This window comes from Salmo trutta, chromosome 37, assembly GCF_901001165.1.
Source record: "Salmo trutta chromosome 37, fSalTru1.1, whole genome shotgun sequence".
NCBI lineage: Eukaryota > Metazoa > Chordata > Actinopteri > Salmoniformes > Salmonidae > Salmo > Salmo trutta.
In genome coordinates this window covers 33,680,380-33,692,512 of record NC_042993.1, presented here as the reverse complement: position 1 = coordinate 33,692,512, position 12,133 = coordinate 33,680,380, and the positions used below count along the sequence as shown (strand labels likewise).

Here is a 12,133-nt window from a genome sequence, read left to right as displayed (position 1 = left end):
AGCCGTAGAAAAATGCTTATTGAAATTCTCAATTATAGTGGATTTATCGGTGGTGACAGAGTTTCCTATCCTCAGTGCAGTGGGCAGCTGGGAGGAGGTGCTCTTATTCTCCATGGACTTTACAATGTCCCAGAACATTTTTGAGTTTGTGTTGCAGGAAGCACATTTCTGCTTGAAAAAGCTAGCCTTGGCTTTTCTAACTGCCAGTGTATATTGGTTTCTAACTTCCCTAAAATGTAGCATATCACGGGGGCTGTTCGATGCTAATGCAGAACGCCACAGGATGTTTTTGTGTTGGTTAAGGACAGTCAGGTCTGGAGAGAACCAAGGGCTATATCTGTTCCTGGTTCTAAATTTCTTGAATGGGGATGCTTATTTAAGATGGTGAGGAAGGCATTTTTTTTAAATAACCAGGCATCCTCTACTGACGGGATGAGGTCGATATCCTTCCAGGATACCCGGGCCAGGTCGATTAGAAAGGCCTGCTTGCTGAAGTGTTTCAGGGAGCGTTTGATAGTGATGAGTGGAGGTCGTTTGACAGCTGACCCATTACGGATGCAGGCAATGAGGCAGTGATCGCTGAGATCTTGGTTGAAAACAGCAGAGGTGTATTTAGAGGGCAAGTTGGTTAGGATGATATCTATGAGGGTGCCCGTGTTTACGGCATTGGGGTTGTACCTGGTAGGTTCATTGATCATTTGTGTGAGATTGAGGGCATCAAGCTTAGATTGTAGGATGGCTGGGGTGTTAAGTATGTCACAGTTTAGGTCACCTAGCAGCACGAGCTCTGAAGATAGATCGGGGGCAATTAGTTCACATATGGTATCCAGAGCACCCGCTGGGGGCAGAGGGTGGTCTATAGCAGGCGGCAACGGTGAGAGACTTGTTTTTAGAAAGGTGGATTTTTAAAAGTAGAAGTTCAAATTGTTTGGGTGTAGACCTGGATAGTAGGCCAGAACTCTGCAGGCATATTCATTTAATTAATTTAATCACGTAATTATAAACAGTCAATCATTCGATGAACAGCAGTCGTCACATTAATCAATCCAAAGTCACGACAATGGTCTATTTGCATATAGGCATACTGCAGCTCTGATTGTTTATGCCGCACAGGTCTGTGTGGAGCATGGGCTGAGTAGTGTGTGTCAATGCAATAGAATCCTACTCTGATGTGTTCTGCATCCGTTTTCAATGTCTGGAAAATACGTATTTTCAATGTTTGGAAAATACATATTTTCATCAGAACTGAAAATTAACCTGATTTCAACGTCTAGAAAATATGTCTAAAATACATATTTTCAATGTACTTTTGCTCAATGGGTAGAGAATTTCCTAGTCGGGTCTTTCCTACAAGTCTCTAGCATCCCTACTAGAATATCACCACCAGTTAGCTAAACCTGTGGGCATTCTGTTAACACCATGGTCTCTGCTCACCTCCCTGTCAGCATTTTAAACCTGACTCACTCATGTTTGTTCAGTGTTTGTGAAACTCACATGATGTGAGCACAACATAAAGAGCAAGGAGCTGGGAGGTCTATAAATAGCTTTTTTTTTTTTACGAATGACACTGTGGCTACTATTAGACATCAACAAACATAGCCTATACCCTTGGATGGGCCCTGACCATAAGTCATAAGCGTCTTGCACACAGGCACAAGTTTAACTGACACACACGCATATACACACACCTCCCTAATCGGCACTGATCAGTGGGTTTGGTCAGTTAACCCTCACATGCACTTTCCTGTTTTTGCTGTGAGGATGTGGTTACATCTGCACTTTTAATGCTTCTGCTGCAATCAACACACGTCACGCTCACAGGCCTAACTCTCATTCACACTTTAATTCATTGGAATAACTATCACTTTAAATCAATATCACTTTCCTAGTAAGCTATTTTGTCAGAGAAACATGAAAATAATAGGCTAACTTTGATGTAAGCATTGTTCAATGTAAGCATTGCTTTGGAGAATCTAGCTCACCAGTCAGAAAACAGGTACTAAATTCAATAAGCACCCAGGTGTTACGCAACATATGGGCTAATTAAGTTGTAGCATCAATTGGGACACCTCAAAGGCAAAAACCGTATGCAAATAGTATGTCCTCTGCAAATAACATGATTGTGAGTTAATTGTGACTGACTCATGGCAGAACATGTGCCTGAGCCTCAAGGAGAGGAATCAAGGAGACAGGACTGAGTAAATCTAGATGGATGGAGCTCACCTGCCCTCTGTTGGTCAACTGTCGTTCATCTAAAATTTCCTGGAGCAATAAAGAGTATGATTTCAAAATTTACTCAATCTTGAGCCACTATACCAAAACTGAAAATGTTCAAAAAACAATTACTGCATAACTCATGCTATTCACTCATCTTGAGACTTTGGCCTAGATTCAATCAGATCAAGCGTTAATGTCGATAACCAAGGTGTAACTGTGTTGGAGATGTCAAATCGGTGAGCAGCTGTTCTTGATCATTTTCATGAAGCCACACCCGTCCCACTTGTGTTAGAAGTTCAGAACGAGAAAATGTGGGCTATATAGAAATTACACTCCAAATGAAAATCATTAAACAAAATGAGGACTTCTATCAGTCTAATCGAGGTGTAAATTACATCTCACATTCCAGTGTTCGAACTTGTAAACAAGGCTTCATGAGATTTATCTTAATGGCAATGTCCGCTTTCGGTATGTGGATTTGACAACTCTAACACAGTTCGACCACCCAAAAACCGCTATGTGGATGTCAGCTAAATAACTTCATGCTATGCCTATACTGTTAACAAATTAAGAAAAGTATGACTGACAGATCGTTATTATATCTTTATTGAACATTAATACGTATGATAAAGCTCTCAATGTATGAACTCTAATAATATAGTATAAAAATTAAAAAAGTACAAATAACAGTCATTGTAAACATCCATAACAAGATAAAAGCAACAGTTTATCATGTCAGTATTTCTTCAGCACAGTATAATGTGTTTTAATAACGTAGTGTCATACTGTTTGAAAACCATGCCTCCAAACAAAAATAAATTCAGAACAAATCCCAAACAGCTGGGAGAAACCTCGTTTTTTTTTCTGGAATTAATTGCACTGAACAAAAATATAAACGCAATGTGCAACAATTTCAAAGACTTTACTAAGTTAAAGTTCATATTCAGAAAAGCCCTCATCTATGGATTTCACGACTGGCAATACAGATATGCATATGTTGGTCACAGATATCTTTAAAAAAAGTAGGGGCGTGGATCAGAAAACCAGTCAGTATCTGGTGTGACCACCATTTGCCTCATCTCTTTCGCAAAGAGTTGATCAGGCTGTTGATTATGGCCTGTGGAATGTTGTCCCACTCTTCAATGGCTGTGCGAAGTTGCTGGATATTTGTGGGAACTGGAACACGCTGTCGTACACGTCAATTCAGAGCATCCCAAACATGCTCAATGGGTGAAATGTCTGGTGAGTATGCAGGCCATGGAAGAACTGGGACATTTTCATCTTCCAGGAACTGTGTACATAACCTTGCGACATGGGGCCCTGCATTATCATGCTGAAACATGAGGTGATGACGGCGGATGAATGGCACCACAATGGGCCTCAGGATCTCATCATGGTAAAATGCAATTGTGTTCGTTGTCCATAGCTTATGCCTGCCCATACCATAACCCCACTGCTACCATGAGGCACTCTGTTCACATTGACATCAGCAAACTGCTCGCCCACACAACACCATACACGCTATCTGCCCGGTACAGTTGAAACCCAGGATTCATCTGTGAAGTGCACACTTCTCCAGCGTGCTACTGGCCATCGAAGGTGAGCATTTGCCTACTGAAGTCGGATACGGCGCCAAACTGCTGTCAGGTCAAGACACTGGTGAGGACGATGAGCACAAAGATGAGCTTCCCTGAGACGGTTTCTGACAGTTTGTGCAGAAATTCACAGTCAACCCACAGTTTCATCAACTGTCTGGGTGGCTGGTCTCAAACGATCCCCACAGGTGAAGAAGCCAGATGTGGATGTCCTGGGTTGGCGTGGTTACACGTGGTCTGCGGTTGTGAGGCCGTTTGGAAGTACTGCCAAATTCTCTAAAATGACGTTGGAGGCGACGTATGGTAGACAAATGAACATTCAATTCTCTGGCAACAGCTCTGGTGGACATTCCTGCAGTCAGCATGCCAATTGAATGCTCCCTCAAAACTTGAGACATCTATGGCAAAACAGCACATTTTAGAGTGGCCTTTTATTGTAAACCAGCACAAGGTGCACCTGTGTAATGATCATGCTGTTTAATCAGCTTCTTGATATGCTACACCTGTCCAAGTGGATGGATTATCTTGGCAAATGAAAAAGGCTCACTAACAAGGATGTAAACAAATTTGTGCACAACATTTGAGAGAAATTAGCTTTTTGTGCGTATGGAACATTTCTGTGATCTTTTATTTCAGCTCATAAAACATGGGACCAACACTTTACATGTTGCATTTATATTTTTGTTCAGTATACTTATTTCATACAAAACAGCCAAAATGGCTTAATGCAAGTCCATATTTTCAGGGGGGTACAAAAAAAAATGTACTTGATCAAACAAAAACAAAGAGATCAAAAACAATGTAATAAAAACTCTGGCCTAAAATGGTCATTACAGTAAAAAATGGCTACATACAGGGAGGGCATCATTGGTAGAGGTTGTTGTAAGAGAATATGGAATAGAAGAACAGGCAAGTAACATGATGGATGACGAGGAGATGTGGGCGAGTCAGTCAGTCTGCATATCCAATGCTGCTTACATTTAAAATGTAAATAAGAGAAGTTCGCCACAGGGCTTCTTAGATGCGGCAGAGAAAGGGAGTGGGATATATGACACCAGGTATCATAGCCTAGTGGCGGATGCGACGTGATGGTTAGTCCAGTAGTATGCAGTGCATTATATCCTGTAGAGGGGAGGTGGGTAGTAGTAGTAGGGTTGCGGGGTGGGGGGAGCTCAATTAGGGCGTCCATGTTTGAGCTTGTCGATGTGGAATGTGAGTTTTAGGGCAGGCCCGAGCTTCAAGCCCATGTATTTCATCATCATGTCGCTGCGTAGTAACAACAGGGCTTTGCCATCAATCTCCTGCAACACATAGGAGCGGGATAACATTTTAATTTGCTATGAAGGTTATAAACTCAACAAAACAGTTAAGAATTAAAAAATCCTTCCACTAAAAACAATGGCAAAACATACAGTGCATTGGGAAAGTACTCACACCCCTTGACTTTTTCCACATTTTGTTATGTTACAGCCTTATTTTAAAAGGGATGAAATCATTTTTTTTCACTCATCAATGTGCACACAATACCCCATAACGACAAAATGAAAACAGTTTTTTATAAATGTTTGCAAATGTATTAAAAACCAAAACAGAAATACCTTATTTACATAAGTATTCAGACCCTTTGCGATGAGACTCGAAATTGAGCTCAGGTGCATCCTGTTTCCATTGATTTTCCTTGATGTTTCTACAACTTCATTGGAGTCCACCTGTGGTAAATTCTATTCATTGGACATGATTTAGAAAGGCACACACCTGTCTATATAAGGTCCCACAGTTGACAGTGCATGTCAGAGCAAAAACCAAGCCATGAGGTCAAAGGAATTGTCCGTAGAGCTCCGAGACAGGATTGTGTCAAGGCACAGATCTGGGGACGACTACCAAAAGAATTCTGCAGGATGAAGGTCCCCAAGAACACAGTGGCCTCCGTCATTCTTAAATGAAAGAAGTTTGGAACCACCAAGACTCAGGAGTGGCTTCGACACAAGTCTCTGAATGTCCTTGAGCGGCCCAGCAAGAGCCCGGACTTGAACCCAATCAAACATCTCTGGAGAGATCTGAAAATAGCTGTGCAGCGACACTCCCCATCCAACCTGACAGAGCTTGAGAGGATCTGCAGAGAAGAATGGGAGAAACTCCCTAAATACAGGTGTGTCAAGCTTGTAGCGTTATACCCAAGAAGACTCAAGTGTGTAATTGCTGCCAAAGGTGCTTCAACAAAGTACTGAGTAAAGGGTCTGAATACTTATGTAAATGTGATAGTTTATTTTTTTATACATTTGCAAAATGTTTATAAAAACCTGTTTTTGCTTTGTCATTATGGGGTATTGTGTGTAGATTGAAAAAAAACAAAAAAACAATTTAATACATTTTAGAATAAAGCTGTAACGTCACAAAATGTGGAAAAAGTCAAGGGGTGTGAATACCTTCCGAATGCACTGTAAGTGTCCCTCTATGCTGAGTGTTCTGTCAGGCTGATACGTACATAGAGATAGAATAGGATAGTACTGTTCTATTAAATTCTGTAGATACGTACGTGTTTTCTGAAGAGATCTGCGTGGGGGGCCAGTAGGGGGTCTATGTCTCTGATGAACTGCATGACGTCCTTCACCGTCCACAGGTTGGGGTCCTGGCCACTGGGCCGAGGGCTCTCTCTGAAACGCTCAGAGCCTGTCGGATGACGGGTCAGAGTAGAGATACAGAGGAACATTAGTCACCAATCACCAGTGGGGTTTGTTATTATGGGATGACGAGCAACTCCATCTAAAGTGTTACTGTAAAGCCATACACAATCCATCAATTAGCTTGGCTAAAAATCAAATCAAATCCAATGGACAATATCATTTTTGCCTTTAATGACATGCACTCCATTAAAGATAATCCCCTACCTGAAGAGTTGAGATGCAGCAACTTGGTGGGGGACCGCAGGCCCAGAGGCTGCCCTGTCGAGCCCGGGGACAGGGGGCTCTTTTTTAAGTGCTCCGAACCCCCTACACCGTTCACCATGAGGAAGGGCTCACCTGGAACAACATGGACAGGAGAGTCAATCACGAGGCCCAAGTGACACACCTGTAGCTTAACTATAGTCAAAAAGTTTGCTTAGTGGGACATTACTGGCTACACCTTGGGTTGTTGCGGTGACCGTATTACCGCCACACCGGCAGTCTTGAGTTAAAATTCCATGCGACTGTTGAGTCATGGTAATCTCCTCTTATGCACTCTGGACATGCTTTGGCAATACCCAAATTGCTAATGACCATCAGGTCCTAATGGCCTGGAACTCAGGGCTTTATTGTCCCTCTAACCACTCTGACATCAATGCAAATGTTATTGAAAATCACTTATCAAAACAGTATTGTGCTTTTAAAACTCACCTCAATGTGATGATCAATTTGAAGAAAGAAGTTCAACAGCAGGTTGAAACAGTGTAAAACATGGTTGTTGTGGATGTTGTTTCAAAGCCTAACTCAACGAAATGGACAGCGCTTCTAAGCTGATGATTCATTCAAAACACCAATACGCATTTTAGAGCTTATGCATACGCATACATTTATGAGCCCGAAAAATACCTGAATTAAAATTATGATTGTGCCGTTACACAATACATAGCCTACCACATAATACACATGGCAAAAAAACATAAAACAAAACTGATTTAATATGTCTTTGGTACATAATTGGTCTAGCCTATACAAATTTGAGTAATTGCCATTGAGTGTGGACTGTATTATGCATACTGGATAGACTGGTTACCTTATGCTACACTCCAAAATGTCTATCCATGAGTCTGGAAGAGAACATATAGCCCAAGGCGATGCAGCTGGTTGTGCAGGGCGGCTTACAGATAAGCCTGCAATTATAGTGAATTTGTATTTGATTTTGAATAGCCAGTTAATAGGGAATTTTTATTTTAATGTGACACATTACCTTTCACTATACAGACTACCTCACCACCATGCGCTTCCATCTCCTCTATTCCTTTCTCGAGCGTGCAGAGGGGCTGTCAACAGTTTAGTGAAATATGTTTTGTTGTGAAAACATGTTACCATCGATTGAAAAACGTATTGGCGGGAAAGTACACGGCCTCCATTCGAGTGCATGCAGATGACATGTATTTTTTCCCCTCCCCATTTGATAATGAGCCATTCTAAATCTAAACAAATTGTAAGGTTTATATCATTCACAACTAAGTTGCCAAATAACTCTAAACCTAGCGTATAGGACCTGTTCCAAATGATCACTTTTACACTTAACATAACCACTTCATATGCGCACTCGCTCTGGTAAGGGAAAAATATCCTTTCTATTTTATTCAGCTAAGTTCAATTATATAAAATCATATAATATAAAATAATGGCACGGGACTATTAAGCATATCTTGTCAGCGAAATGAACAAGACTACAGCCTATGGCATGGAGCATAGCCAGATAACATACAGTATGCCAACTCACATTCTGTTCTTCTGAAATACATTTTCTTCATATCATGTTTCTTTAGACCTGACTAAAATAAATAATGAATTTATTGTGATGGTGTATATTCAATAAAATATACACCATCACAATACATCCATTATAGTCAAGTCTAAAGAAACATGATTTGAAGAAAATGTATTTCAGAAGAACAGAATATGAGTTGGCATACTGTATGTTATCTGGCTATGCTCCATACCATAGGCTGTAGGCTTGTTCACTTAGCTGACAAGATACAAGCTGCTGATGAGCGTGCCTTTGGGACAACTACATTTAAAAAAGTCTAATCTTAGACTTTTTAAAATGTAGATGTTCCAAAGGCGTGCGCATCAGCAGCTTGTATGTGGCTTGTATGCTATTTGTATTTGTGGAGGCCTGGAAATGCTAAACGTGTTTCTGTTAATTAACGGTCACTTACCGTGAGACCGGCAGACTTTTGCATTACAAAAACCCGGCTGATCTCCAGTCCTAGCTACACACTTAAATAAGAGTTTTTGTTTGTACACAAATGTTTTTCCATTTGTTTGTCCCATTAGAGGTGCATGTTTCTATTTTTATCAATCAAGTTATTTTAAATGAAGCGTTAAGGATTTCCTAAGGAGCTGTACCTTCCGAGGAGAGGCAGAGGTTTTTGGCCAGCTTGTGGGGGAGGGGGCTGTAGTAGGAGTCTTGAAGGAACCGCTTGGAGCCTCTGCCTGGACCCGTCGTGAGGCCCTCCCTAAAACTTCTCCTTTCTGGAGAGAGTTGTAACAGAAAAGAAAAACAGTGAGGAGTGAAAAGCAAATACCTACATACTTGACTCAAATCGACACTGTTGCAATGGTGAAAAGGCCAAAAAGAAACAGACAACCCTTTTCTGTCCTGAACCAACAGTAAAGTCAAGGTTATGCCCCAGTACAGTGTGTGTGCTGACCTGGGTAGGCGTGGCTGTCATAATGCAGGCCCCCTCGGGGGACGGGCTGGCTGCCAAACAGAGGGTCACAGTAGAGGTTGTGACAGAGTTTCTCCAGGAAGCGCAGGACGTACGTGACGCTGTTGACCGTGGGCAGGGTGAGGGTATGGTGCTGCTGGTCAAAGTGGGCTGCATGGGACACAGAGGGCAAGGGTTCGGCTCAGACAGCCAATTCCTCACATTTAGCAGCAATGCCAAGTGAATAGGAGATATAGAGCTTTGGTTTGATCAATTTCAGGAAAAAAGGAACTACCAGTCTGTTTTAACAACTGGTCCTGATGTAGTGCACAGGGAGGCTTGAAATAAATGAAGGAAATGCAAAGACTCTGATTATCTCTATAACTAAACTTCTAATAAAGCTTATAGAGAGCATAGCCCATACAGAAAGCAGGTACCAGTCCTTACCTGATATGACCTCTCCTCCGTGACCTGGCTTGAGGCAGGAGAAGACAGAGCTCTGATTGTGGGCACAGTCCACACAGGCCTGGACACACTGCTGTAGCACCGAGGAAGCTCGGCCTGGACCAAAGTGGTCAGGCAGCTGCTGCACCCGCCGCCCGTCCAAGTGGGGTCCCACCTTCCCATACTTGTTCAGGTATACACATACTGTGGGACATGTAGGTAGATGCAGGGAGTCACACACACAGAGGCATCTAACATTCAGCATGTATACCACTCTGGCTGAAAAAGGCAGATTTGACTTAATGCTCCAAACATATTTAACAATATTACATTTTCATCAACTCACAAGAATGTCCGAGGGCATACAAGTATTCATAATAAAAGTTGCATGGCGCTCCACAGAAATCCATATGAGTGTTAATTGTAGTGATGAAGTACTACTTTGTGTGTGTGTGTGTGTGTACCTGTTGCAGCATGCAAGGCGGCGCTGGGGATTGTGGCGTTGTCCAGGGGCACCGTGCTGGTGTCTGGCTCTGGCATACTGCTGTTGGGGGAAACGGGCACAGGGTTGGGCACCACCCGCGGTTTTCTCTGTTTACACAGACACACACACATATATATACACAACGTTTAGTGGGGTGGTATGCGCTCATTCATAAAAATAAAATAAAAACTTGTCCCAGGTGCTGGATTAGTTACATTGTACCTAAAAAAATATAATTGTGTGTGTGTGGTTACCTTGCTGCCAGGCTTGGGCCCTCTCTTTTTGGGGATCTTGATGGACTCCACTTGACCCTCCTGCAGGGCCATCCTCTGGGCCCAGTTGGCTGGCAGCCTCCCTCTGGGCCGGGACATGGGTCGCCCTGGGCCTGCCATGGCACCCTCCAGCCAGCCTGCTCTCTTCGCCCAGCCCAACTAAACACAGAGGAGGAGTGAGAGGACAATGTTAGGCTTAGGTCAACCACTCTAGATATCAATTGGAGGGCAAACATGACTTTTCTCAGTAGCAGTGGAATTAGAATAAGTTAATTCTTGACTTTAGTTCAACTTTTGACCAATAAGGTCGTTATTAAAAAAGAGTGTTTGGGTGCTGTGACACAGGATGTAACAACCAACCCTACCCCACCCACCCTTCCCAACCATGACTCCCCAACCCGGGTCCTTGGTCTGTACCTTACTCCCTGGTTTGGGGCCTCTCTTCTTGGGGACCTTGATATGTTCCAGTCCCTTTCCGGGCGGGGGGGCCTGTGTTCCTACTCCGGCCCCCTTCTGGCCCCAGGGCCCTGTCAGCTTGGCTTTCCTGCGGCCTGGCTTGCGTCCCCGTTGGCCAGGCGGCTGTCCTGGCATGGGGTGCATGGCTGTTCCCTCGCTACCGTCTGAAAGGCAACCGAGGGTCTTGGGTAGCACTGCTGTCCCCAGAGACAGAAAGAGCGATAGGGGGAGTGTAAAAAAAAAAGAAGTTCAAATAGGATGTTATGGAATCAAACAAATGCAATTTATCCTCTAGTCTAGAGATCAATATATCCATTGAAGTTATGTCATTCATTATTTCCTTCATTCATTAAAATGCAGCCTGACAGGAAACAATGAATGTCAGATTCAGGAAGTAGCATCAAAGTAACATATAACCAACCAGGAAAGAGCAGCGACTTAATCAAAATCATGACAGACTCAATGACATAACCAGCCAGCGATAGGCAATAATGCCTCTAACAACACAACACAGCAGGAGTGGTAGACCCGGCCACACACAAGTGCACATAGACAGCCTTTGTGTTAAGGAAGGCCATGGTGACCCAGTTTGCTTTCAGCTGTGGAACAAAGAGGCAACTTGTTTTATACACTTGTGTTACACTCTCTTACTGCCCTGCCGTCATCGAGAAGGATGAGAGACAGACAGAGAAAGAGTGTTGCCAGGACCACAATTACAAATTCCATCTAGACACCGTTGCCTTAGAGCACACAACAAACTATTCCTATCTTGGCTTAAACATCAGCACCACAGGTAACTTCCATAAAGCTGTGAACGATCTGAGAAGCAAGAAGGGCCTTCTACACCATCAAAAAGACACATAAAATTCAACATACCAATTAGAATCTGGCTAAAAATCTTGAATCAGTTATACAGTGCCTTCAGAAAGTATTCACACCCCTTGACATTTTCCAAATGTTGTTGTGTTACAGCCTGAATTTAAAATGGGTTACATTTAGATTTGTCACTGGCCTACACACAATACCCTATAATGTCAAAGTGGAATTGTGTTTTTCAAAATTTGTACTAATTAATAAAAAAATGAAAAGCTGAAATGTCTTGAGTCAATAAGTATTCAATCCCTTTGTTATGGCAAGCCTAAATCAGTTTGGGAGTAAAAATGTACTTAACAAGTCACATAAGTTTCATGTGTGCAATAATAGTGTTTAACACGATTTTAAATGACTATATCATCTCTGTGCCCCACACATACAGATAATTGTAAGGTCCCTCAGTCGAGCA

At 42.5% G+C, this 12,133-nt stretch overlaps 1 protein-coding gene across 12 annotated transcripts in view; it reads right to left on the bottom strand.

The window, feature by feature from the left end:
- Nucleotides 1-4,417: 4,417 nt before the first annotated feature.
- The window catches only part of LOC115177435 (polycomb protein SCMH1), a 41,782-nt gene continuing 34,066 nt past the window's right edge, over nucleotides 4,418-12,133 (bottom strand). For 11 of the 12 annotated variants that reach the window (XM_029738184.1, XM_029738183.1, XM_029738194.1 and 8 more), the window contains 9 exons: nucleotides 10,813-11,048; nucleotides 10,378-10,554; nucleotides 10,104-10,230; nucleotides 9,643-9,843; nucleotides 9,199-9,366; nucleotides 8,894-9,019; nucleotides 6,701-6,832; nucleotides 6,349-6,482; nucleotides 4,418-5,113 (listed from right to left, as the gene is read on the bottom strand). In XM_029738184.1, the coding sequence (XP_029594044.1) occupies nucleotides 4,985-5,113; nucleotides 6,349-6,482; nucleotides 6,701-6,832; nucleotides 8,894-9,019; nucleotides 9,199-9,366; nucleotides 9,643-9,843; nucleotides 10,104-10,230; nucleotides 10,378-10,554; nucleotides 10,813-11,048 (1,430 nt within the window). In that variant the 3' untranslated portion in view covers nucleotides 4,418-4,984. The remainder of the gene's footprint in view (nucleotides 5,114-6,348; nucleotides 6,483-6,700; nucleotides 6,833-8,893; nucleotides 9,020-9,198; nucleotides 9,367-9,642; nucleotides 9,844-10,103; nucleotides 10,231-10,377; nucleotides 10,555-10,812; nucleotides 11,049-12,133) is intronic. The other variant, XM_029738193.1, reaches the window with a different exon arrangement.